Source organism: Pipistrellus hanaki (genome assembly GCF_964339955.1).
Source record: "Pipistrellus hanaki genome assembly, chromosome: 1".
NCBI lineage: Eukaryota > Metazoa > Chordata > Mammalia > Chiroptera > Vespertilionidae > Pipistrellus > Pipistrellus hanaki.
The window spans coordinates 171,365,282-171,390,538 of record NC_140503.1 but is presented as its reverse complement, the minus strand read 5'-3'; the positions used below and the strand labels follow the sequence as shown (position 1 = coordinate 171,390,538).

At 33.8% G+C, this 25,257-nt stretch overlaps 1 protein-coding gene across 3 annotated transcripts in view; it reads left to right on the top strand.

Moving 5' to 3' along the window:
- Window positions 1-24,492, top strand: part of YTHDC1 (YTH N6-methyladenosine RNA binding protein C1) — a 31,216-nt gene extending 6,724 nt beyond the window's left edge. For 2 of the 3 annotated variants that reach the window (XM_084889936.1, XM_084889938.1), the window contains exons 2-17: window positions 678-779; window positions 1,146-1,474; window positions 1,594-2,008; window positions 6,160-6,249; window positions 6,705-6,758; window positions 7,300-7,394; window positions 8,551-8,659; window positions 8,744-8,861; window positions 14,406-14,490; window positions 15,458-15,624; window positions 18,144-18,226; window positions 19,450-19,486; window positions 19,560-19,623; window positions 19,734-19,796; window positions 21,243-21,377; window positions 23,486-24,492. In XM_084889936.1, coding sequence (XP_084746062.1) covers window positions 678-779; window positions 1,146-1,474; window positions 1,594-2,008; window positions 6,160-6,249; window positions 6,705-6,758; window positions 7,300-7,394; window positions 8,551-8,659; window positions 8,744-8,861; window positions 14,406-14,490; window positions 15,458-15,624; window positions 18,144-18,226; window positions 19,450-19,486; window positions 19,560-19,623; window positions 19,734-19,796; window positions 21,243-21,377; window positions 23,486-23,710 — 2,171 coding nt within the window. In that variant the 3' untranslated portion in view covers window positions 23,711-24,492. The remainder of the gene's footprint in view (window positions 1-677; window positions 780-1,145; window positions 1,475-1,593; window positions 2,009-6,159; window positions 6,250-6,704; window positions 6,759-7,299; window positions 7,395-8,550; window positions 8,660-8,743; window positions 8,862-14,405; window positions 14,491-15,457; window positions 15,625-18,143; window positions 18,227-19,449; window positions 19,487-19,559; window positions 19,624-19,733; window positions 19,797-21,242; window positions 21,378-23,485) is intronic. The other variant, XM_084889937.1, reaches the window with a different exon arrangement.
- Window positions 24,493-25,257: the final 765 nt, after the last annotated feature.

Genomic DNA, 25,257 nt, shown 5'->3' with positions numbered 1-25,257 from the left:
TACAGAGAGGAAGGGAGAGAGATAGAGAGTTAGAAACATCGATGAGAGAGAGTCATCGATCAGCTGCCTCTTGCACACCCCCCACGGGGGATGTGCCCGCAACCAAGGTACATGCCCTTGACCGGAATCGAACCCGGGACCCTTCAGTCCCCAAGCTGACGCTCTATCCATTGAGCTAAACCGGTCCCGGCCATGATGTTGCTTTGACCACCCATTATTGATTATAGTAACTTTGATTACTTGATTATGCTGGACTCAGCCAGCTTTTCTCTTGGTAATCAATAAGTATCTTGCAGGGAGTACCGAATCCTTGATAAATACATGTTTATAATTTATACATATGTATTTCTCATGATAATTTGTGCACATTTTAAGCAGTTACAAAATTTATAAATTGAAGGATGAGATAAAAATATAAAAGTTCTGACAGTTGCTTTTTGTACCCCAGTATATACTTTCATACCCTATGGGGTCTATACTCCTGGCTTTGTAGTGTAAGGCTCTGTAATGTCTTTCACTTGTATGATTTTATAGGAAGTACTCTTATGTCTTCATCCAGAAATAAATGCTTCTTGAGGGTTATGTTCTTATACTTCCATAGTCTCAATATAGTAAGTACTTGAAAATAAATGCTTTAATGATACTGATTTTCCTTATTTTGATTTTCTTGTTTTCAGATGGAGAACTTAATGTTTTAGATGATATTTTGACAGAAGTACCAGAACAGGATGATGAACTGTATAATCCAGAGAGTGAACAAGATAAAAACGAGAAAAAGGGTAAAATTTCTATTATTTTTGTTAAAGTGAGTGCATATAGAGATTTAATTTAAAAAAGTGACTTTGCTTTTGTGCTTATTTGAGGTATTAATACCAAAAGCAAAATCATAAACAGAGGTACCTAATTCCACATGAATAGGAGTAATGTGTTTTTTCCCCTTCAAATGTGTGAAATATCCCAAATAAATTAATTTATACCAAGGTTTGAAAGTTATGTTTTCTTTATGATTAATTTTGGAATAAGATTATTTCAGAAGAAATTTAAATGAGGCTTTCCCCTCTCTGATATATAGTATTTGTTAATCTTTGATAAATAAATGGAATACTTAAACACTTTTGTATATCATTTTAAATTGTGTTTTTAAGGATCAAAAAGAAAAAGTGACAGAATGGAATCTACTGATGTAAAACGACAAAAGCCCTCTGTTCATTCAAGACAATTGATTTCTAAGCCACTGAGCTCATCAGTTAGCAATAACAAAAGAATAGTTAGTACAAAGGGGAAGCCAGTTACAGATTATAAAAATGAGGAATATCAAAGGTCTGAAAGAAACAAACGTCTAGAAGCAGATCGGAAGATTCGTTTATCAAGCAGTGCCTCCAGAGAACCTTATAAGAGTCAACCAGAAAAACCTGGTCTCCGTAAAAGGGATCCTGAAAGGAGGACCAAATCCCCTACACCAGATGGGTCTGAGGTAGTAAATATTATTTCAGATATAAAACAAAGCAATTCTTTTCGAGGCTTTAGAACTATTTATTCACTCTGACCTTGTCTGTGATATGACTGCTGATTTCCTTTTTCTTTAAACATCAGAGAATAGGGCTTGAAGTGGATAGGCGTGCAAGCAGATCCAGCCAGTCTTCCAAGGAAGAGGTGAACTCTGAAGAATATGGCTCTGACCATGAGACTGGCAGCAGTGGTTCTTCTGAGGAGCAAGGCAACAACACTGAGAATGAGGAGGAAGGAGTGGAAGATGTGGAGGAGGAGGAAGAGGTAGAAGAAGACCCAGAGGAAGATGAAGAGGTGGATGAAGATGGAGAGGAGGAGGAGGAGGAGGAAGAGGAAGAGGAGGAGGAGGAGGAAGAAGAAGAATATGAACAGGATGAGAGGGATCAGAAGGAAGAGGGAAATGATTATGACACTCGAAGTGAAGCTAGCGACTCTGATTCTGAATCCGTTTCCTTCACAGATGGATCTGTTAGATCTGGTTCAGGCACAGATGGATCAGGTACCATTTGTATTCAAAAGTTGTTTTTTGTTTTTTTTAAATTGACCTGATTGGTTTTATTCTTAAACATGTTTCAATTGAATTATAAAATATTTGAGGAGATGGAGGATGTTAATAATATTAGACAATTTTGTGATTTTTTTTATAGTTAATTATAAACTTTTTTGAGTATTATAAATACATTTGAATAAGTTATACACATCTTTGTAAAGGCATTTCCAAGCTTGATTGATATATTATAAATGAACATAGTGTAATGGTTTCTTAATAAATTCTTAGATTTTTCATATTACCAACAGCTTATTTAAATATTGATGTACTTGAAGTATATTCATATGGCACCTGTGCACTAGGTATTATAATGTTTCCGTGTTAAATGCCTTTAGATTTCCATCATGTGGCAATAGAAATGGAAACAATTCTCTTTTTTGGGGGGGATCACAAACTTTTCTTTCAGTTCTGTATCTGTGTTGACTGCCTGTTGCAGGGTCTCCAAAGGGCTGGGTGTAAAATTCTTGTGGAGAGATTGGGTAAGAGCCATCTTGGGTCATTCCTTTATTACAAGTCCTACCACTTTATTCTTATTTGATCCATGCAGTGTAAATGTAGGAATGTTAGGTGGTTTGGGGAGATATTCAGAGAGTTCAGCAAAGAGAGGTCATGGTACTTAAAGAGCTTTGGCCACTTTATGAAGATTATGCTTTCACAGTTGTCTTATTTAAAGATGCTGTCAGAACTGCTTCATAAACAAAATGTACTAAACATTGGAATACAAGAATAAGTCTATTCTTTTGATATATAGGTGAGTTACAGATGTCGTGTCCTCCCCGCCCCCCCATTGACTTCTTCCACCTTGCAACCACCCCTCCCAGTGCTTTTAGCCCTTTGCTCACTAGAGTTTTAAGTTTGGGAGTTGAAATAGGTTTTTGAAAGGAGTTAGTTAAATTAAATAGATGAGTAGTTGGGTTTGATATAAAAAATTTTTTTAAAACAAGTGGGATATATTTTTTATAATTTATAATAATGGGTATAGTTCAAAAATAGCGTTGGTAATAGGAATGTTCATTTATTGTGGAGAATATGTATAACACCCATGGGGTTAGAAACATTTTATTAATAGGAATCTTCTCTTTGGTATCCATGGTAGAAACTATTTCTTAGACTTGATCAGCTGCCTTTACATCTCCTATTGGGGATGTGCCCGCAACCAAGGTACATGCCCTTGACCGGCATCTGACCCGGGACCTCTCAGTCCACAGGCCAAACTGGTTAGGGCCCGAAGTCTACATTTTTAACAAGTTTCTAGATGATGTTGATCTGTAGCAAGGTACTTAACAATATATATAGTTGGGTTTTTTTACAGAGATGAAGGGGGAGAGAGAGAAAGCTAGAAACATAGATCAGCTGCTTCCTGCACACCCCCCACTGGGGATGTGCCCACAATTGGAATCGAACCTGGGACCTTTTAGTTCTATCCACTGAGCCAAACTGGTTTTGGCAATAATACTTAATGTTTTTGTAGAGAAGGCATTTCAAATAGAATAGTATCCAATAGTTTTAGAAAGCCTTGATTTCAAACATACTAGAAGACCTCCTTCCTTCCTTCCTTCCTTCCTTCCTTCCTTCCTTCCTCCCTCCCTCCCTCCCTCCCTTCCTCCCTCCTTTCCTCCTCCCTCTCCCCCAATCCTTAAGAGATACCGGAAACTAGTTACTTTCACTCTTAAAGGAAAATTTGCAGATTTTTGATATATTATAAATATTCCTTTATGTGAAACATGTTTTAAGGACTGTGTTTAGAATATACTTAATATTTATCATGGAGTAATTTCTCTTTATAATGTGCAAAAGAACTAATGAGGTGGATTTGGGACTTCTTGATTAGAAGATGTCATTTTTTAAATACAAGGGATTACAGTTTAGTTTCTGTGCTATGAAGTTTTTTGTTTGTTTTTGTGCCATGAGTTTTTAGACTTCAGTTTATTTTACCTTATATTTTAGTACCTTTTTTATAAGAGTGACACATTTTGATAGTTGTTAAAAGTGTTTTTTTTTTTAATATGTTTTGTTGTTTTTTTTTTTCAGAGAGGAAAAAGGGGGGGCGGGGGCGGGGATCGTTGATCATCTGCTTTCTGCACATCCCCTACTGGGGATTGAGCCTGCAACCTGGGCATGTGCCCTTGACCAGAATCTAACCTGGGACCCTTCAGTAAGCAGACTGACTGCTCTATCCAGTGAGCCAAACTGGCTAGGGCACTAAAACGTCTTTTTGATGACTTACTGTTCTTTTGACCTGAAAATAATAGATGGGAGAAGGGATCATAAACTTAAGAGCAGTGTGAGTTATTTATACAAAAAAAAAGATGAATGCTTGGAGATTTCTCATGGTAGATTCAACATTATAAAAAAACAGTTGGATAGGACTTTATTTGTGCTCCTATTTTTTCCCCCCTTCATTATCTTTGTGAGAGAGCATTTTAGTACTTGGATCCATAAGTTTTTTTAGTTAAATTTACTGGTTAACATTGGTTAATAACATGGTAGACATTTCAGGTGTACAACTTTATAATATAGCATCAGTATACTCACCACCCAAAGGCTAAGTCCCCTACCATCACCATGTTTTTGACCCGTCCAAAGTATTGTTTTTAAATAACAAGATATATATCATCCTTAGTGACCAATTCACAAGAGAGGAAAAATGTAAAACATGCTAGGATTTTTTAAAGAAATGATGTAAAAATATTTTAAGGAAGTTTTAGTTTTTTAGTTTCATGTGGATGTCTTATTCATTGATTCAGTGAATTGTTACCTACTGTATGCAAAGCACTATATAGGAATGTGTAGTCAGTGAATGAAACAAATGCCTTATAAAGAGATGATTTTGCATACACACACATTCTCAGTCATTGTATACTAAAAGGTTCAATCCATTCACAAAATCAAGTATTATTCAAAGCCAACAAGTCTGGAAATAAATGTATTTCTCTATAGCTGGTTATTTGAAACTAGAGGCCTGGTGCATGGATTCGTGCACCGGTGAGGTCCCTCAGCCTGGCCTGTGCCCTCTTACAATTCAGAACCCCTCAGCGGGATGTCATACTGCCAGTTTCAGCCTGATCCCTGCAGGCCAGGCCGAGGGATCCCTCTGGTGCACAAATCCATGCACCAGGCCTCTAGTACGCATATAAGATCTTTGGTTAATCTCTGCCCCCCTTCCCTCTGAAATTCATCACCTTTTCCATGTTTCCATGCCTGTGCATTGAGTGTCTGCCCCCTGATGGTCAGTGTGCATCATAGCTACCAGTCGAACAGTGGTTTAGGCTTTTATTTGTCCCTGGGCTTGCTAGCTATAAATGGTCTTGGCTTGGCTTAGTAATTGTTCAGTTAAGTGCTGCTTTGTTCTCCCTTTCAGCTCTAAAGTAGGAAAATGGTATCATTTACAAGCTTCTTGTTACATCTATTTGGAGAAGTAGTTATTAGTAAATTACAAAGGGAAAGATGCTTCAACTAAACCAAAAGAAAAGGAACTTAGGATGTCCTTGGAATTTTTCATCTTAGACCTAGAATCCCCTTTCAAAAATAGTAAAATATCTTGCCAAAAAATCAAAAATTGGCTCAATAAGAATAAAGCTTAGGGTTTGTACTTCCAAGTTACAGGACATACATTTGAAACCAGTGTTCACCACTGAGTAATTGTGGGTCACTGGCCAAGTTACTTTAACTTAATTTAAGGTAGAATGAGTTGGAATTGTGATGAAGTCTGATAGTATACTTAAAAATAAGAGGGCCTAAAACAGTGGAACCTGATACATAGAATGGAATACAGTAAATTATATTGAAAGAAAAGTTGGGTTTGCTTTGCAGATTTTCCACCCTCTCTTGGAAAACTTTGAGACCACCTTTATATATAGGATAAATGATTCATAGTTATGAGCATGTGTTTTTATTTTATTAGAGTTGGGGGGAGAAACAACAAAGTGTTCTTAAGTTTTTGAATAGTGTCTTTGAAATGAAACACCTCATTCTGAGGCAATGGGGTCATCAGGAGAGAGATTAACAATGATTAATATTTAGGCATTATACAAAAACACATGATACTACCTATACCTATGTTGTAATGTTTTAAAAAATCTTGTTTGAATTCTTTTTAGATGAGAAAAAGAAGGAAAGAAAGAGAGCTCGAGGCATCTCTCCAATTGTTTTTGATAGAAGTGGAAGCTCTGCATCAGAGTCATATGCAGGTATTCTCATTTTACCCTTTTTTGCAATTATATCTGACTAATTCTAATGTAATTTGTAGAAAGTGTGTGAAGGCTGTAGTTTAGTATGAACTTGTTGGTGGCATGTTCAGTGTCATAATTCTAGAGAAGACTAAGCTTTTTCTTATTATTTTAATCCTGTTCTGTTACTGCTTAAGTGGAATTTCACTTTTTTTTTCTTTTCTTGGAAGATGATGATTCAGTGACTAGTTTTCTGAGGGGAAACTGTTCAAATATACATATTTTTAAAAAATCCAAACAATCCAAAAAGCAAAACACTCGTACACATTGAGAAGTATTTTTTTTTGTGTGTGTGTGTGGGTGCGCCAGGAAGAATAATTTGTCTTAAATGGGAACTTTATGTGACAAGCCTGTAGAAATTTTGTCTTATTTCTATTAAAGCTCAATCTGAACAAATGTACTTTGGCTAAATACAGGTTCAGAAAAGAAGCATGAGAAATTATCATCTTCCGTTCGTGCTGTCCGAAAAGGTATCATTTAAATTTGAAATTGTTTTCATTGCATGCTGCATAAAGCCATTATTTTGCCTTATTGGTTATTCATTAATAGTTGGTTTTAATGTAGTAATGTTCTGATATATTAATGAAAAAAAATAATGTCTTACATAGAGCTCTATGATCATTTACTCATGTCTTTTAGAGTAATAGTAAACATATCAGGATATGTTACAGTTTTGGGACACAATGGATAGTATAGCATAATAGTCTATTAATAATCTTTAAAAGAATCTGATGGGAGAAATCTATAAAATTTGTAGCCATTATCCTACTTAATATGGATCTGATATATCAGAACATCACTGGATTAGGTTTACCTTTTTGCCAAATGCTGGTTCTTTTCTTAGTTTTGCTTTATTATGTCTTATGGTGGCTTAGCTTTATAGGTTGAATGGGTGACTATGAATTTTAAAAATTTATCTGGGTTGTGGAGGGCTAATTTCAGTTAATTACACTCCTTTGTGTGATAATGACCTCTCATGAATCAATTTGGATTTCTTTTTTTTTCTTCCAGATCAAACGAGTAAACTCAAATACGTCCTACAAGATGCAAGATTTTTCCTCATAAAGAGTAACAACCATGAGAATGTATCTCTTGCCAAAGCTAAGGTATTAGTGTCAATTCTGTTGAAATTATCCTAATCTTGAAAATTTTAAATGGGAAGGTCCAATTGATTAGCATAAGATACTGTCATTTTTCATAAAAGCTTTGGAGGTCCAGAGCCCGATGCAACTTAGGGTCTGTTTTGTACTGGTTAGGCAATCTAATAGTAATCTGAGTTTCCTTTTAGATTTAAAATCTTATGATTTTAAAAGTCAGATATTCAATATTAAATAATAAGTATGTATATGTATTATACTTTATACTGTAAAAGATGTGTTTCTGTTGATTTTTGTGTTTCTATATTCACTTGCTAATTTATTTCTACTGACACTTTTTTAAAGGTTTCTTTAACCAGTTTTTGCTTTATGTTGATGACTTGAGATCTTGAAAAGAATTCATTTCTATGTGAATGTGGAGAGCTTCTTTTATTTTTAGAAGAAAAGGGAAGAATTAGTTTAAAGGTCCACCCAAGGAGTGGATTTAGGCAGAATTAAGCATTTAGTGTGAATGAGATTTAGTTTGAGATTAATCTGAATTAGAGCTATTGCTTGACCTTATCATTCTCTCTCTTTTAATCATTTATAACAAAGAATTGCTTCAAATGCTTTGGAAATTAATTGTTTTGGCTTTATGTAAAGAACCAGGCCTCTTTCAGTAAAACTTGATACATAAAACTTTGAACCTAGGTAGAAAAACTTATAAATGCTAGAAAATTAACAAATTCTTATGAATTCACAATTTTTAATTATTTTGTCAGTCACGGTTTTTCAAGACAAAAAAATTATGTGTTGTGACTCCTTCAAACAACATTTTTTTTTTTTTTTTACTATAGTAAATGGCTATGATATAATATTTTTAGGAATTGTTTTTATTACATAGAATTCTAGGCCATAAGATTTAAATACAACTCCCCCTCCCCCCCAATGTGTTTCTCTGTTTTAATGATTTTGCAAAGGTTGGTAATTTTCTCTGTATTTTTCCCAAGTTAAAAAAATATTACATTATTTTGACAACTGATAAATAAGACATTTCTTCATTCTAGCTTACGTAAATTTAAAGTACAACAATAGTAGTAATTTTAGTTTTTTGTAAATATAACTGGAAATATGAAATATTTGTATTAATTACAACCTATATAATTTTGTTACATTATTCATATAGGGTGTATGGTCCACGCTGCCAGTAAATGAGAAGAAGTTAAATGCTGCATTCAGATCTTCAAGGAGTGTAATCTTAATATTTTCTGTCAGAGAGAGTGGAAAATTTCAAGGTAAAAAATAAAAATAATTTGGACATACAAAAACATCAATTATCCTGTATTAGCATTTTTTTTATATGTTGTGATTCCCCTTAGGATTTGCAAGACTTTCTTCAGAATCACATCATGGAGGATCTCCTATACATTGGGTGCTTCCAGCAGGAATGAATGCAAAGATGTTGGGAGGTGTCTTTAAAATTGACTGGATTTGCAGGTAAGTCATAATTACAGTTGCCTTGGTTTTGAATGAATGTGTTACCGGTTGGGAATGTTAAAAATCCATGGTTGTTTAGCTTTAATTTATTCTCATAAATTTTTTTTTTTTTTTTGGGGGGGGGGGGGGGAGTCTTATTTCTAGACTGATTGAATCACAAAATAGAACAATGTTAAAGTAAAAATAACATCAATATGCTTAGCTTGTCTTGTTTACTACCTTTATAGCCTATTATGGAATGCAAAATGCAAAGGTTTATTTAGTCGAGTTTTATGTACTTTATTCTCTATTAGTAATATAGCAGTAAATTTATCATGAATTAGTTGGTTGGCATTTTATCTGGCATATATCTATGTAATGTTAATGACTTAAAATGTTATTTACTATAGATTGGGAAAATTCACTTTGACTTTGCTAACATATAGAGGTGGCTAATTTAATTGTGAACAAATTGTGTTTTATAAGGAATTTAGCAAGCCATGCTAAGTTGGCATTGTGATCTTTTGGAAACTGGAATAATTAAGATCTAAATAGGTTTATAACAAAAATATTTATTTTGAACACTGAGCTACTGCCACTATTAAGTCCTTACTTAATGATCATACATTGTTTAAAAAAATGGTAAAAGAAGTAAATTTAGTTAGTGCAAATAAAACTTTAACACTATATGAAATGGACAGTATCCTTTGAAGAATTACAAAATGGAGAAGGCAGAAATCTTTTATAGAATAAAGAACAAGGAAGAGACAAATAGAAAGTACCTGGTTGACTGTGTCTAGATGATCAGCCTTTTTGTGGACTATGAAACACTAAGCAAATCTAAGTTTCTGTTTGCTAACGTGGCACCTCCATGTTGGGCCTAGAAATTTATTTAAACACGAGCTAATTATTAAGTGAACTCTATGGCATGTAGTAATCTATTATTTATAAAATCATTTTAGTTAAATAAAAGTTACCTGAAAGAGATCCTCTAATGTTTTTGTAAGTTACATGTTGGGTTAGGTGATGGATTTTGATGTGGAAGATGGAATTGGATAAGAAGAAGAAAAGGAAGAACATGAAAACAGAAACTGTCAGGGAGGGAGGGTGTGTGGGTAAGATAGAGAGCTGTCTTTTCTAAAAAGAACAAAAGGCAGAGATAAAGAGTAAAGTTGCAGTCTAAGGAGTTAAACGTTTACTATGGGACAGTGAGGAACTTTGAAGATACATAGGCAATCATGACATGAAAATAGTCTATTAGGTTGATTGTTAATAGAGTAGTAAAAAGCTGTATGCATAAAAATATTACTCTTCATTACTTTCTAGAGGGAAAAATTAGAAGCAATCTAAATTCTCCCATATATGAAACTGGTTAAGTAAATTATGATTTGTTACTTAAATGTAACATGCAGAGTTAATTATCCCTGATACAAAATGGAAAAGATACAGCACATGAAAAAAAATAATGTTGGACCATAATGTCATGGTGGTGAGAGTGTAGATGATATAAATTCAGGTTTTTTAAATATAAATTCATAATTCTTAGAATTAAAGTGAAATTAAAGTTATAATCCTACCTAATAAAAGAGAAACATGCAAATTGACTGCACCTTCACTACGCCCACAAGCCAATCAGGGCGTGTATGCAAATTAACCCAACCAAGATGGCAGTTAATTTGCATATCTAGGAGAGGGAGGGGGGAGGGAGGGGACGGGACTGAAGATGCATAGAAAGAAGCCAAGTGCTGTGGAAAAGCAATCAAGCAGGGTGGAGAAGGAAAGGAAGCAGGTGGGCAAGGAGAAGGGAGGAAAGCAGCTACTGCAGCAGGAAGCCCTATTGCAGGAATCTTCCTGCAAGGGGCATCTAGTCTATAATAAAAGTGTAATATGCTAATTAGACTAACAGCTGAAGAACCTTCTGGATGAAGTCACAGCGGTGGGGGCTGAGGCAGAAGCAGTTAGGAGTAATCAGGCAGGCAGGGGACTGATTGGGGCAATCCGGCAGGCAGGTGAGCAGGTAGGAGCCAGCATCGTATTGCAAGAGGGATGATCAACTTTCGGTTTAGGCTCTATCCCTCGAGTGGGATCATGCCTAAACTGGCAGTTGGACATCCCCAAGGGGTCGCAGATTTTGAGAGGGTGTAGGCCGGATTGAACCCCCCTCCCACTCTGTGCATGAATTTCGTACACCAGGCCTCTAGCTAAATTATAATCAATAAAATGTAAAAAAAATAGTTTATAGGGAAAACAAGGTGCCAATTATTTCTTACAAAGACGATTATTTTTTGGATGGATAAAATTGTAAAAGCCTAAGGACAAGCTTTTTAATCTATGTTTTTATGATTAGAAACATTGGTGTCACTGGAAAATAGTTGGAGATGATACTTTCTTAAGGAGTAGGAGAAAAACGATCTTCCAGTTTTAGATTGACTGCAACTTATTTTGTTTTGGATGTGACTTGGTTTTGTTGACCTTATTTTCAAATTATTGATAAGCAAATTTGTTTCTAAATTTTAGAAAGTAGGCTTAATTTTTTCATATATTTTCATATTCCTCTTCATTGACTTAACTGGCTATTTTACCAACTTTTAAAAAATGTATTTAGCGCCGAGACCGGTTTGGCTCAATGGATAGAGCATCGGCTTGGGAACTGAAAGGTCCCGGGTTCGATTCCGGTCAAGGGCATGTACCTTGGTTGCGGGCATATCCCCAGTGGGGGGTGTGCAAGAGGCAGCTGATCGATGACTCTCTCTCATCGATGTTTCTAACTCTCTATCTCTCTCCCTTCCTCTCTGTACAAAATCAATAAAATATATTTTTTAAAAAAAATGTATTTAGCAAAAGAAGAGGTACAAACCCAAATTACTAAGATTTTGTATACTCTTGTAACACTTTTTTTGGTGTGGGGGGATTAGGTATTTCTTTGGTCATTTTTATTATTTTAAGAATATTGGTCTGTTTAATTGTATTTTTACTAAGATAAGTTTAGTAAACTTTTATTTTTCTAGAACATCATCCATTTCTTTTAGGTTCTGAAATTTATTTGTATAATATTGTCCAAGGCTGATTTCTATGAGTTGTACCACTCTTAATGCATGATGTAAGATGTGTAATAGACTAAGAATCCTAATCTGTTAGTACTACTTAGTGAGCATATTCATTCTTCACCATCTACTTCCCTGGTACATTCATATCACCACACCACAGAGCAAGCTACCTTGTCACTGTAACTTTAGATATACTTTCCTTATAAATGTCAGTTGTTGTTTTTTAAGGTTTAAAAATGCATATAAAATTTGAGCAGTCAGTATTTCTCTTTAAGAAAATTCATGTAAGATTAAAATAAATGATTATATATTTTATCCAGCAGACCAGCTTACTTGTTTGTTTTTTCTTCTTCATTTTGCTTTTGCTCCAAGCCCTTTTCATTGCTTTAAATGTCATAATCTTTCCTGCATTACCATTTAACATAAGGCATTTCCTCTTGACTCTTTTGTCTTTTAGGCTTATACCTGTGCCACTTTTCCCAGGAAGTTTTCTGATTATTTTTCTCTCCAGAAAATATATGACCATCACATTAAAAACAAAATAAAACTTTCATATTTTATTTATTTATTTGTTTATTTAAATATATTTTATTGATTTTTTACAGAAAGGAAGGGAGAGGGATAGAGAGTTAGAAATATCAATGAGAGAGAGACATCAACTAGCTGCCTCCACACCCCCTACTGGGGATGTGCCTACAACCAAGGTACATGCCCTTGACCGGAATCAAACCTGGGACCCTTGAGTCCCCAGGCCGACGATCTATTCACTGAGCCAAACCGATTTCGGCTATATTATATTTATTATACCACCTCTTTTACAGAATAATGGTGTATTGTATGCTTATTTATTCTTTGATAGCTGTTGATAAAAAAGTAGGAATGAAAACAGCTCTTGACCTTATTTATGTATATTCTTTGGCTGAGTAGTTTCATTTGCATTGTAGATAAACCTTTTTTAATTAAAGCATTTATTTAATTTAGTTTTACTCATTTTATACACAAATAGATAAAACCATACAAATGCTGTTAATTTTTTTTATTACTCCTTGATATAACAGGTATTTATTATATATTGTGTTTGCTTTCAGCACCATGCTATGTTGGTAAAGTACTACAAAAATAAAGCATTCCCTTTTTAAGTTAGTGAGACCATTTTGCCCTATGGCTCAGAGAGGAGTTAAGTGTTTAAAATTATATAGAACTAGAGGCCCGGTGCACAAAATTTGTGCAGGGGGTGTTGTCCCCATAGCCCAGCCTGCACCTCTCCAATCTGGGACCCCTTGGGGGATGTCCAACTGCTAGTTTAGGACCGATCCTGGCCTGGTCATCCCCAACAAGCCCCCCTTGCTGGCCTGGTCGCTCCCAACTGCACCTCCTCTCCCCTGCCAGCCTGGTTGCCCCTCACGGCCCCCATGCTGGCCTGGCCCCACACAGCCTGCTATTCAGTCCTTTGGTTGTCCCTCACTAACCCCTGGTCGTAGGCAGCCATTTTGTGAGGGTTTGAGGGTAAAATTTGCATATTATCTATTATATAGGATACTGTGTTAGAGTGTAAGTGGAGGGCATAATTAATACATGCAAATTACAGACTTATAAGTAAACATTTATATTTAGAGCCGTTCTATGGATGATGAGTAATAATTGCCATATATATATATATATATATATATATATATATATATATAATTTATTTATTTTAATATATTGATTTTTTTTTACCGAGAGGAAAGGAGAGGGATAGAGAGTTAGAAACATCGATGAGAGAGAATCGTCAATCAGCTGCCTCTTGCACACCACCTACTGGGGATGTGCCCGCAACCCAGGTACATGCCCTTGACCAGAATCGAACCCGGGACCTTTCAGTCCACAGGCTGACGCTCTATCCACTGAGCCAAACCTGTTTCAGCAATAATTGCCATATTTAAAGGGGAGGACACTTGAATCTGGGAAAGCAGCCTTGAACCAAGGAGAGGGCTTGCTTTAATTCTGTATTAACTACCTGATTAAGATTCAGTTCTTTGTTAATCATTTAATAAAAAGTATTTTTGAGGACACAATTAAGAAATATACTAAACATTTTATATGTCCTTTCATTTATAAACTACTTAAATAAGAAGTAGGTGGTAATATTCTTCTTTATAAGATGATGAAACTTGGACTCAGATAAGTTAAGAGAGCTGGAACTCAAACACCAAATTGTCTTGGTTTCCAAGCCCGTTCTTAAGCACTATAAATATTTTTTTCCATTTCTTTATTATTTAAAGTATCACATATGTTTCCTTTTCCCCTTCATTGACCTCTCCCCAGACGAGTATTTTTTAGCTCTTTTTGAGTACACTCAAAGTGGGTAGTGTGGAGAGTGTATCTCTAAAGGGGCTCCTTTTGCTGGGGAATCAGCTCTGCCAGTCTCAGTGACTAATTTTTATTACACTTAAATCATGAGTGGTACTACTGAAGGTAGTGTAAGGTCCTTAAAGGATTCTGCAAAAGAACATAATTTCTATTACTTTGTATTTAGGCGTGAATTACCCTTCACTAAGTCAGCTCATCTCACCAATCCTTGGAATGAACATAAACCAGTAAAGATTGGACGTGATGGACAGGTTTGTTTGAATTGATTCTTTAAAAAATACATTTAATCAACTCTCTTTGAGATCTTTATTGAAGGACATTTCTGTAAGAATTTGGGAGCAGGATTAAGAGAAAATGTTCTTATTTGGAGTTTATGGTTATTATGGTTATGACTTGTTAATAAAACCTCCATAACATTAGACGCTTTATTTTGTACTTTCATTAATACAATGAAGGAAATGTTTTTGGAGAGAATTAGCCTGATTTTAAATGGTTTATTATGTTATTACTGATATTCTGAATTTTGTATGCATTTTAGAAATAACCAGGTAACATCTTTGATTACGTTCTCTGAATAGAAGGAAGCTTTATAAAGAGATCAGTACATGTACAGATTTTCAAGTCTGCAAATGAAATTAAAAGTGCAATTATTTAAAATAAACCCAAACCTTGACCCTCATAGTTTTTGTAGGTAATTTTGAATCACAAGTAATATTTTCATTGCTTATAAGAGAAAATGTTGATAATTGGGAAATAAAACTAACTTTTAAAAGCCCATTGATTAGAATGCCTTCATAGTTAATCTAATATATTTCAGGGCATTTAGCAGTTTATAATTATCAAAGTTGTTAGCACACACTAACATACTTGTTTTTCCTCCACTGTATTGAGATGAGTGGTTGGGTTTGTCCTGACATTTCTGTATTAATACAAAGAAATAATTTGCAGAAGGCTATTGTCTCAGTTTTACACAACTGCATTTGTATATTTAACTTGGTATGTTACACTTCTTCATTTTTCCTTTATTAAATACATGAAACACTGTTGAAAGATTTAAACCTCTCAAGGAAGTTAATTAATTAGAATCCCATGTGATCACCAACTTTGGGAAGGAAACCTCCAGAACAGACTTATTTTTGTTCTTGTACATCATGAAAATATAAATTTATTGAAGTTACTTTTATTTTCATCTTGAAACTTACTACTTTCCTATTCTAGGAAATTGAACTCGAATGTGGAACCCAGCTTTGTCTTCTATTCCCCCCCGATGAAAGTATTGACTTGTATCAGGTCATTCATAAAATGCGACACAAGAGAAGAATGCATTCTCAGCCCCGATCAAGAGGACGTCCATCCCGTCGAGAACCAGTCCGGGATGTGGGAAGGTTAGAAACGTTCTTTGGACTGATAGTAGGCACATGTGTCAGAATAACATGATGGAGGAATGTGATTCATCAAGTTTGTCCTGCGATAAAGAAGAAAGAGAAAATCCTCAAATCAAGCTGCATGGACTAGTTTGTGGCTTCATTGAGGATTTCACATGGTCACCTTGGTCTCAGTCATTTTTCAAGAGGAAAATGGGGATCTTTCCTTATACAGAAAAAAATTATTTGCTAAAGAGTAATAACCAGTTTAGATTAGTTAATATTCTGATAATACAATGTATAAAATTGAAATGAGGTAGGCCTTTGTTGCTCAGAACAGGCTAGAAAGGAGGAAGTCTTTATTCACAAAAAATGTTAATATTTTGTAAAAAAGCCTTTTCTTGCAGGTGTGTCTCTGGATAAGCCTTATGAGATATGGGACTTTTATAAAGGATCACTAATATTTTTTCAGAAGATGACGCCTCATTTTAGAGGATAAAATATTTTAAGTTATTTTGATATTCAAGAGGAGCATTATTGGGACTGTTTCAAATTTTATCACCGTGATGTGTTATCCCCATTGCCAGATATTCTCTAACATGTACCCAGTGAATTCATACATCTTGCTGAGCTTCTGAAAACAGTAGGTCCTTTCCAAAGGGGATCAAGTGGCCCTGGGAGACCCGGCAACAAACCAAAAAGAAGGGCTGTTGCTGTGTCTGTTTACAACTTTTCCAGATGCTGGCAGTACCTGTGGACTTAACGTGTTTTTTAGAGGATCGCCATGGTTATTGATCACTACTTTATGAACTAAACATCATTTACCAGGAAAAGGGGGTTTAACTTGTTACAGAATTGGAGAAGTCTTTGCAAAGGACTGATTTAAGCCCTTCTACCCAACACCTTCCCCTGTATAGATTTGCATACAGCTAATCTAAAATATTCTGCTAAAGACTGTTGGATGTATGGTTGATGAGATGAAATCTTTGGTTAAGTTTCCTTTTGATGGAAACATCCTGTGGTAGGTACAGATAATCCAACAAGAGTCCCCATTTCTTTGAGCTTAAAAAGGACACTGTCAAGTAGGTAGGAGGAAACCTGGCAGAGCCCCTTTATTTTTGGCCTAAAAGGACTGAACACCAAGATGTCTTTTGAAGTTTTAAACTAAGAGGTTTCCAGTGCAATACAGTACATACAACTGAAGTTTTTACCTCAGTTTTGCAATGGACTGCAAACTATACTTATTACACCACTACACCTTCTCTCAAGCCTGCCAGGGCCTCCATATATGTATGTGGCTTACAACTTAAAGTCAGTAGTTGGACTACTATATGAACTGTTACTATCATGTTTTATACCGGTCGTAAATGCACTCCCCAAACTACAAGAAAGCGGTATGTTTATTTTTTAAACCAGCTTTTAATTTTCATAGTCTTATTTATTGTAGATGCAACTGTGTTATTCTGTTGGGGGTGGGGCTTGGGGTTATTGCAATTATAGTTTATGTGAACTTTGCAAAAGGTAATGAAAGCAGTTAATATTCAGAGAAATAGCTGGAAAACTAGTGATGCCAAGTTTTTTGATAGAGTTTATTAGACATTAAGGATAAAAATATATTTATTACCTAAAAACTTGGATTTTTTAAAATTTTGTGTAGCTCTTTTGTAAATGCTAAGTAAAACGAAGTGTATTTAAGTGTGTTACATTAACCATTAAGATTTATGGAAGACTTAGTAAGAGCAACACTGCAGAGTAAAATTTCCCCTTCTAAAGAATACATTTTGATCTTTTATGAACTCTGTTAAAACTCTGCCCCATTACTTGCCAGTTCTATTTTTAAGACACTGTCTCTGGAAGAAATTCCTTTAATTTTAAAATGCTATTAAATACAGAAATTTATTTTTTATAGAATTAAGATTATCAAAGATTTCTTGTACAGTCACTTTTTATAAGTATCAAATTTTCTGTATGATTATGTGAAAAGTATATTTTTGTGCAAAGCAGAAGAAAAAAACTTAAGAAATTCTTAATTTTGTTCAGACTTATCCTAAAATGACATTAGTAAGTTTAAAAAAAAAAAAAAGATATTTTAAAGTTTCCAATTGTGTAATGATGATACAGTATTTTTTCCCCCTTTTTCACCTGAATGGAGACTTTATTTGGGAAAGTGTATTGATTGTTAAACTAGATATTTATTTTAGTTTGAGAGTGGCTGGCTCATTCACTTTTGTTTAGAGTACTAAAATGTGATTTATGTATTTTGAGCAGGGTACTCTTTCCAACTGTTTCATCATAGCATGAGGATTGCAGAGAATATCTACTTCCAGCAATACATTTAAAGGTTGATTTATAGTAATATGAGGAATTAAAATTTAGGCATTTTTAAGATTATTTGTTTAACACAAATTTTGGTTTTATTTTAAAGTAAATAATAGGCAATCCTCTGTACTTCTGTCAGAAACTCTTACTTTGACTCTTGCTTTACTCTTTCTTCTCCCAACAGTTTTTGGTTTAATTTCTAATATGTCTAATTTGTGTAGGCGTCGACCAGAAGATTATGATATTCATAACAGCAGAAAGAAACCAAGGATTGACTATGCCCCTGAGTTTCACCAGAGACCAGGTTAATATTTTATAATCCTGCAGATACTTGACTTAAATTACTAAACAGCAACACCACCACAAAAATTTCTGATTTAATGTGTAGTTTTAAAAGTGAGAAAACTAGGACATGACTACTTAAACTTTAGGAAATTAATAATTGTCCTCACCTAGTAATTCTTCCTTTTCTTTATTAAGGTTGAATAAGCTATTCTAGTGTGACCCATGATCATAAATCTATTAATTACATGAAATTGCTAATGTATGATTATTGCACAAGATTAGGTGTAGTTAGGGAAAACGGTCTTATAATCCTTATGCTTTTTAGTCCCTATGATACTTAGTATTTCATGTGATATATAGCTTTGATTGGAAACTGAAATTATACTATTTTTTTTTTAAATAAAAATCTTCAACTTCGTATATTTAGAGAGAAATGGGAAATAATTTTGTTTATAATCTGAAAGCCAGCTTTTAAATTAGTCTTAATGAAATTTAAAGAAGTAAAACCTGTATTTATGAGAAGATAATATTTTAAACAGTATTACATTTATAAAAATTAACAGTTTGTGAATTGCATTCAGTGATTATTTTTAGTGGCTTGATAAACTTTATTCTCCAAAATGGGATACTAGAGAGTGAAATTAAGTTTTCTTCATTAACATGGCCACACAAATTGTTTGTATTTTAATTTGCTAAGTTCATAGAAAAAGAAGGTAGGAAATAATATTTATCACCTTGGTTCTTTCATTTAAAATGTACACATCTTTATTTTTGCAATTTTTTATTCTTTTAAATTTACATTTTTTAAAAGTATCCTGTGGTTGATCTAGCAAGACTCTCTACTCAGGTAGGAGGTAAACAAGACTGTACTCAGGTAGAAGGTAAACATTTGTTTTAAAGAAATTCTATTACAGTGTCCCTCAAGATACTTCCTCTGCCCTTTCTTATGGTGCAGAATGAAGAAATTTTCTATCTAACGAAATTGGGGTGTGGATTTAGAAGATCCATATGAAAACCTTCCTAGCAGTTTAGAATTCTGTGGTAACAGTAAATTATTACTTCCTAAATTATCATGCAACCTAAGAAGAAAATCCAAGAATGGAATAATGTAATTAAAGTATCACTTAGTAGCATCACTGTATTCATGGGAAGAATTGAGATGAGTGGATAAGGAAGGTTTAATTATGATGCCATAATAAAAACTATAAATTTGATTTACTAAAATGCTTGATGTTTGAACAGGGTATTTAAAGGACCCACGATACCAGGAAGTAGACAGGTAAGTTGGGTTCACTCTTTGCTTAGTTTTGAATTACATTCTTGGAACTAGTCTATGAATTACCTGAATTTAGTTTCACAAATCTTATTCCCAACAGACGATTTTCAGGAGTTCGCCGAGATGTGTTTTTAAATGGGGTAAGCATTTCACTTCATACATTAAATGAACATGAAATCAGGATCTGATTTATTTTGTAGTTCTGGGTTTGATTTCTATTTGCTATTGACATTATTATCTTTTATTTTAGTCCTACAATGATTATGTGAGGGAATTTCATAACATGGGACCACCACCTCCTTGGCAAGGAATGGTTTGTATTCTATTTTTGCAAGTTACTTATTTGCAGTTTCATATATTTTGAGTGCTTATGTGGAATATGATTGTTAACAGTTACCCATTAAGAGACTTAAAATATATACCGTTGGTACTAAATAATTGCATGCTGTTTTTAAAACTAAAGACTAACAAATGATTTGATTTGTGTTAATAGCACGCTTAATTGATAAGGATTATGGTTTGTTATTGTAGTAGCTAGTGGTATAAACTCTCCCTTGGTTCATATATTTTAACTTTTAAATTCTAACCTTGGGCAAGTTTCATTTCTTTTTAATTTTTCTTGAGTGTATAACTCAGTAGACATTCCTTCATTCTTTGTTTGCCTTATAAACTAATATTTATTATCTTTTCTCTGTAAGGCATTGTGCTTGCTCTGGGTATACATTGGTGAATGAAGTGGTCATTATAATTACCCTTGATGGCTTATAATTTAATGGAGTACTTACTGTCAGTCTCAGGGTTGTGGAAAAGCTAATCTTACAAAATACATGTAAACTTTAGGATTGCACCTAATCTTAATGTTCAGTAAACTTTTCATACAAAATAAGATTAATTAAACCCTGTTTCTAATACTATTTATTTTTCCCGTTAAGAAAGTTGGATATTAGAGTATATTTTAAGGTATTGAGAATAGCTGAAGCATTAATTCACAAGATATTTAAAAAAAAAAATTGGAAATTTAAATAGTATTTTTTTATTTCTTACCTTTTAAAAGAAAAAGAATGAACACTTAAGGTATTACATATAGATTGATAAATTATGAGGTTTTTTTTCTTTTAGATTCTATGAAAATTTAAAAAATTAAAAATATTTAATATCATCTTGGTATTAACAAACAAGAAAAGTGACCTTTGATTTGCTGTTACTTTATTATCAATTTAAAGGTTCATTACTTCCTAGAAGGTTGTTTTTTTGTTTGTGTGTTTTTAAGACTTGGTTTTTACATTTTGGTTACGATGACTGATTCTAGAGCCAGAAATGCTTCATGTTGTGCCCCAGCTTCACCCCTTAGCAGTGTGATCTAAATCAAGTTACCTAAGCAGTTGGTACCTCAGTGTCCTCTTTTTTTAGGATAGGAATAATATCGGTAGTAACTATTTCATAGGGTTGCTATGAGAATTAAATGAAACCTGTAAAGTGCTTAGGGTAGTTTCAGCTCACAGTATGTAAAGGATCACTGTTTTTTATTAGTATTTAAATGATATTGTATAAAAGTATAAACATTAAATCTTAAAAGATATATAACTAGAGTTTAAAGTTTATTACAGACATTTTCAGCAAGCAAATAAAGGGTATTTTGAAGAACCTTTATTCCATCAAAGTAGATGGCTAGTATAAATAAATTTTTTGTTTGGGGTAGGTGGTTTTTTTATAAGGCTATTTGATGTACATGCTTATGGAAGTGGGCTTTTTTTTTTAGGCTCCTTATCCTGGAATGGAGCAACCTCCACATCATCCTTACTATCAACATCATGCTCCACCTCCTCAAGCTCATCCCCCTTACTCAGGACATCATCCTGTACCACATGAAGCAAGATACAGAGATAAACGAGTAGTAAGTGCATGAGAAAGCACAAAAGTGAGGGAAATACTTAGAATTCTGTAGATAATTTAAATGTGGAGGTCACAATATCATGTTGAGTGGTGTTTCATATTCTTTTTGCAGACTGTTTTTAGAATAGTTCACAACTTGTTTTTAAAGTGGCCAAGCCCTTGGAATTATTTAAATAGACTATTTTTTTCTGATCAAACACAAATTCTTTAAGCTGAGGTAACTCCAGTATATTTTCTTTCTATACCATTGTCTTCAATTATAGTTGTGTAATTCATATCATTGCAAATAGATATTTTAAAATATATATTATTGATTTCCAAGAGGAAGGGAGATGGAGAGAGAAACATTAATGATGAGAATAATCTATTTGTTGCCTCCTGTATGCCCACTTCTAGGTAGGAGCCCACAACCTGGGCATGTACCCTTGACCAGAATAGTACCTGGGATCCTTCAGTTTGCAGGCCAGTGCTTTATCCACTAAGTCAAAACAGCTAGGGCACAAATAGATATTTGTAAGCTTTTTGTATATTCTAACTAAATTAATTTTCATAGATAGATGGTGTATATATCTTTGATCCTTAGAATGATGCTAGCAAATGACAAAACATTAATAACTGCAGCAGAGTAAATTGTACTTTAGTAGTTACTGGTTCTAATAATTTCATATTATTGATATGAAAACTTTTATCATTTCAAAATAGGATGAATGAAAAACAAATCTCTAGTTTGAATTTATTGAGTTTTTAGTATAGTAGTCAGGCTGATTTTGTTTATTATATGGTATTCATTTTTTTCCCTAATAGTGCTTTTTTTAAAAAAAAAATATATATTTTATTGATTTTATTACAGAGAGGAAGGGAGAGAGAGAGAGAGCTAGAAACGTCGATGAGAAACATCAACCAGCTGCCTCTTGCACACCTCCTACCCCATAATTGACTGGAATCGAGCCAGGGACCTTTTAGTCTGCAGACCGATGCTCTTAACCACTGAGCCAAACCGGTTTCAGCAGTGCTTTTATTTTTAAAAGTGAAGTTGTTTCCTGGTACTTGTTAACACAGTTTCTTTGTATGTAGGTTTGGTAGCCTTACAAGGGTAGTTTGATCGTTAAAGTAGGATTTACAATTTGAAATTTCACCCACCAATCCCTACCTCCCCAAATAAATATCTTTTTATCTTCCACTTATATGAAGAGTGTGCATATTTGAGAGGGTCAGTATGCCCATTAGTTTCCTCTGTAGCCTGACTTTGAGATGCTGTCATCTGTTGTGTTTCAATTTTTTTTTAATCTCATAGCACACATAAAATTATGCGGCATACCAAAAAATATATTTTTTGCTGATATGACAGGAAAATAGATATAATTTTTATTGATTTGTTACCTTTTTGTTTCAAGGTGACTTTTAAAAAAAATGAAATGCCTATAGTTGTATATAAGGATTTCTGTACCAATAATTAACCCATCAGATGTAACCTTATTATGTGACATAACCAATAAGGTGCAACTTTATTATTTTTTTAATGTTTTTTTATTGTTTATTACTAGCTTTGTGTGGAATAGATTCCAGAATCTTACCTGAAGTACATATTTTTTAAAAATTCTATCAGATTTCATAAACTGCCATCAATAGTGGTTTAGTTTGAAATCTGAATTGTGAGAATTCCTACATTCTCTTTAAGAGTTTAGAATTTGGTTCAAGTTAGCTTATAGAATCAACGGAGAAAATTATCATCAGTAGGGTTTACCTGTTATAGGAAAATATTGATGATATTTAGCATTATTGTCAGCATATATGCATGATGTGGTTGATGGTCATTAGTAAGTGTTTACTTTGGCCTAAATCTCACTTAAAGGGATTGGATGGGAAAGTCATTAAAGTTACATTCAGAAACTGCATGAAATGGTTTTTGAGATAGGTATAATCCTCTGTTCTAGATACCTAATTAGTTAAAATCTCAAAGTTCTGTTTCTAAATGTCAGAATTATATTCTGTGAATTACTGCATTATTGCATTCTCTAGATTCATTCTTTCTACAAGGCAATAACAATAGTGACTCGATATTCCATTCAATTTTTGACATACCTAAGCAATTTCTTTTACCTTTTCTAGCATGATTATGATATGAGGGTGGATGATTTCCTTCGTCGCACACAAGCTGTTGTCAGCGGTCGGAGAAGTAGACCCCGTGAAAGAGACCGGGAACGAGAGCGAGACCGCCCCAGAGATAACAGAAGAGACAGAGAGCGAGATAGAGGACGTGACAGAGAGAGAGAAAGAGAACGATTATGTGATCGGGACAGAGACCGAGGGGAGAGAGGTCGATACAGAAGATAATGAGCTTTTGGAAGCACTGATTGTTTAAAGATAAAAAAAATCTTGTATTTTTTTTGTGTGTGTTTACAAGTAGTAAATTTATTTTCAGCTGTCTACTTAAAGTTCATTGTGTAGAAGGATTTATTATGACCCTATTTGTTCCAAGCATGCAGTATAATAAGAACTGGAAAAACTCAGATCCTCCAAAAAATGCATAGTTGACAATTTGAGTTGACACTTTTATTAGGGGCAGAATGGAACAGTCCACGAATGTAGATATTGATTGATTCTCTATAAATGTTCATCTACTTATACTGTGTTCATCCTAGAGTTATTTTTTTGTTTGCTTTCTTTCCTTTGGATTTTGATTGATAACTGCCATGATATTTTGCTTTGATGTGTTTCTACATGTAGTTGCACACGGTTCAGTAAAAATAATGCTGCTATCAAGTATGCAATTATTGAAGTATGATGGTTTGACTGTATGGCAGTGTTGTAGCAGCCTCTTGGTTTCTCCCTTTCCCTCCTTTTTTAAATCTTAAATGACTTTTTATTTTTCTTAGTCTTCAATGAGGAGAGCAATATTATGAAGACATTGCGATCTAATTTTTAACCTTTTTCATTTAAAAAAAATTCCAAAGTTCATATGTTCAGTAGCATGGTTGATGCTGTTGTTTAGCCTTCCCCTCCAAACTGTAAACATTGGCTTGGAATGTTCACAACTTGCTTGTGTGGCAGCAGAAGATAATTCCCACATTCTACATTGCTACTGTTTTGTATAAAATAAAATGGTAAAGATTAACTATCTGTTGTATTTCTTGTCTTTAAGCAAGTTTGTTTTCTTATGCATTTGGTAGACATAATGTTTTGTGTTTAGTAATTGTAGGAACCCATTTGCCTGTTTTTGCATATTTTGCCAGAAATAATTGACCTGAGCCAATTATATTAAAAGTTTACTTCTATTTCTAATGTAAGAACTAATTGTACACAGTGGAATTGTGTTGAAATTTTGGTTAAGCCTTTATCTGATAACATTTTAGGATCTACTCTGGTCACATAATTGCTTATTTCAGGTTTTCTTTCATAATCATATTTGTTAAGTGAGTTAATTTATGGATGTTTTTCTACTTTACTTTTAAAATGTAACCCTCTTAATAGTTACACATTTTAAGTTAACCATCAATTCCTCCCAATAGTAGCAAGCCATATAAAAAGAGGGCCACATAAAACAGTTTAATAAAGATTTTTTTGCATTTTAGTTTCTTGCGTTATACCTGAAATATTGGGTTTTCTTAGGTTGAATATCTAAACCCTTGGCATATTTGAATATTTGACCACTTAATTTTCTGTCTTCATAATAGTATAATTATGCTCAATTTGACATTTAATCTATATTTATTGGTCTGAACAGGGGAACCCAGGAACTATACTATTGAAGGATATTTAAAACTCAGTTTGCTTTTATGTTCTCACTGTAATCATATATATATAAAGGCTAATATGCAACACTAGGCCTCTAGTTTAGAATATTTTCCCTTATATTCACTATTCTTTTGAGGCTTTAATCA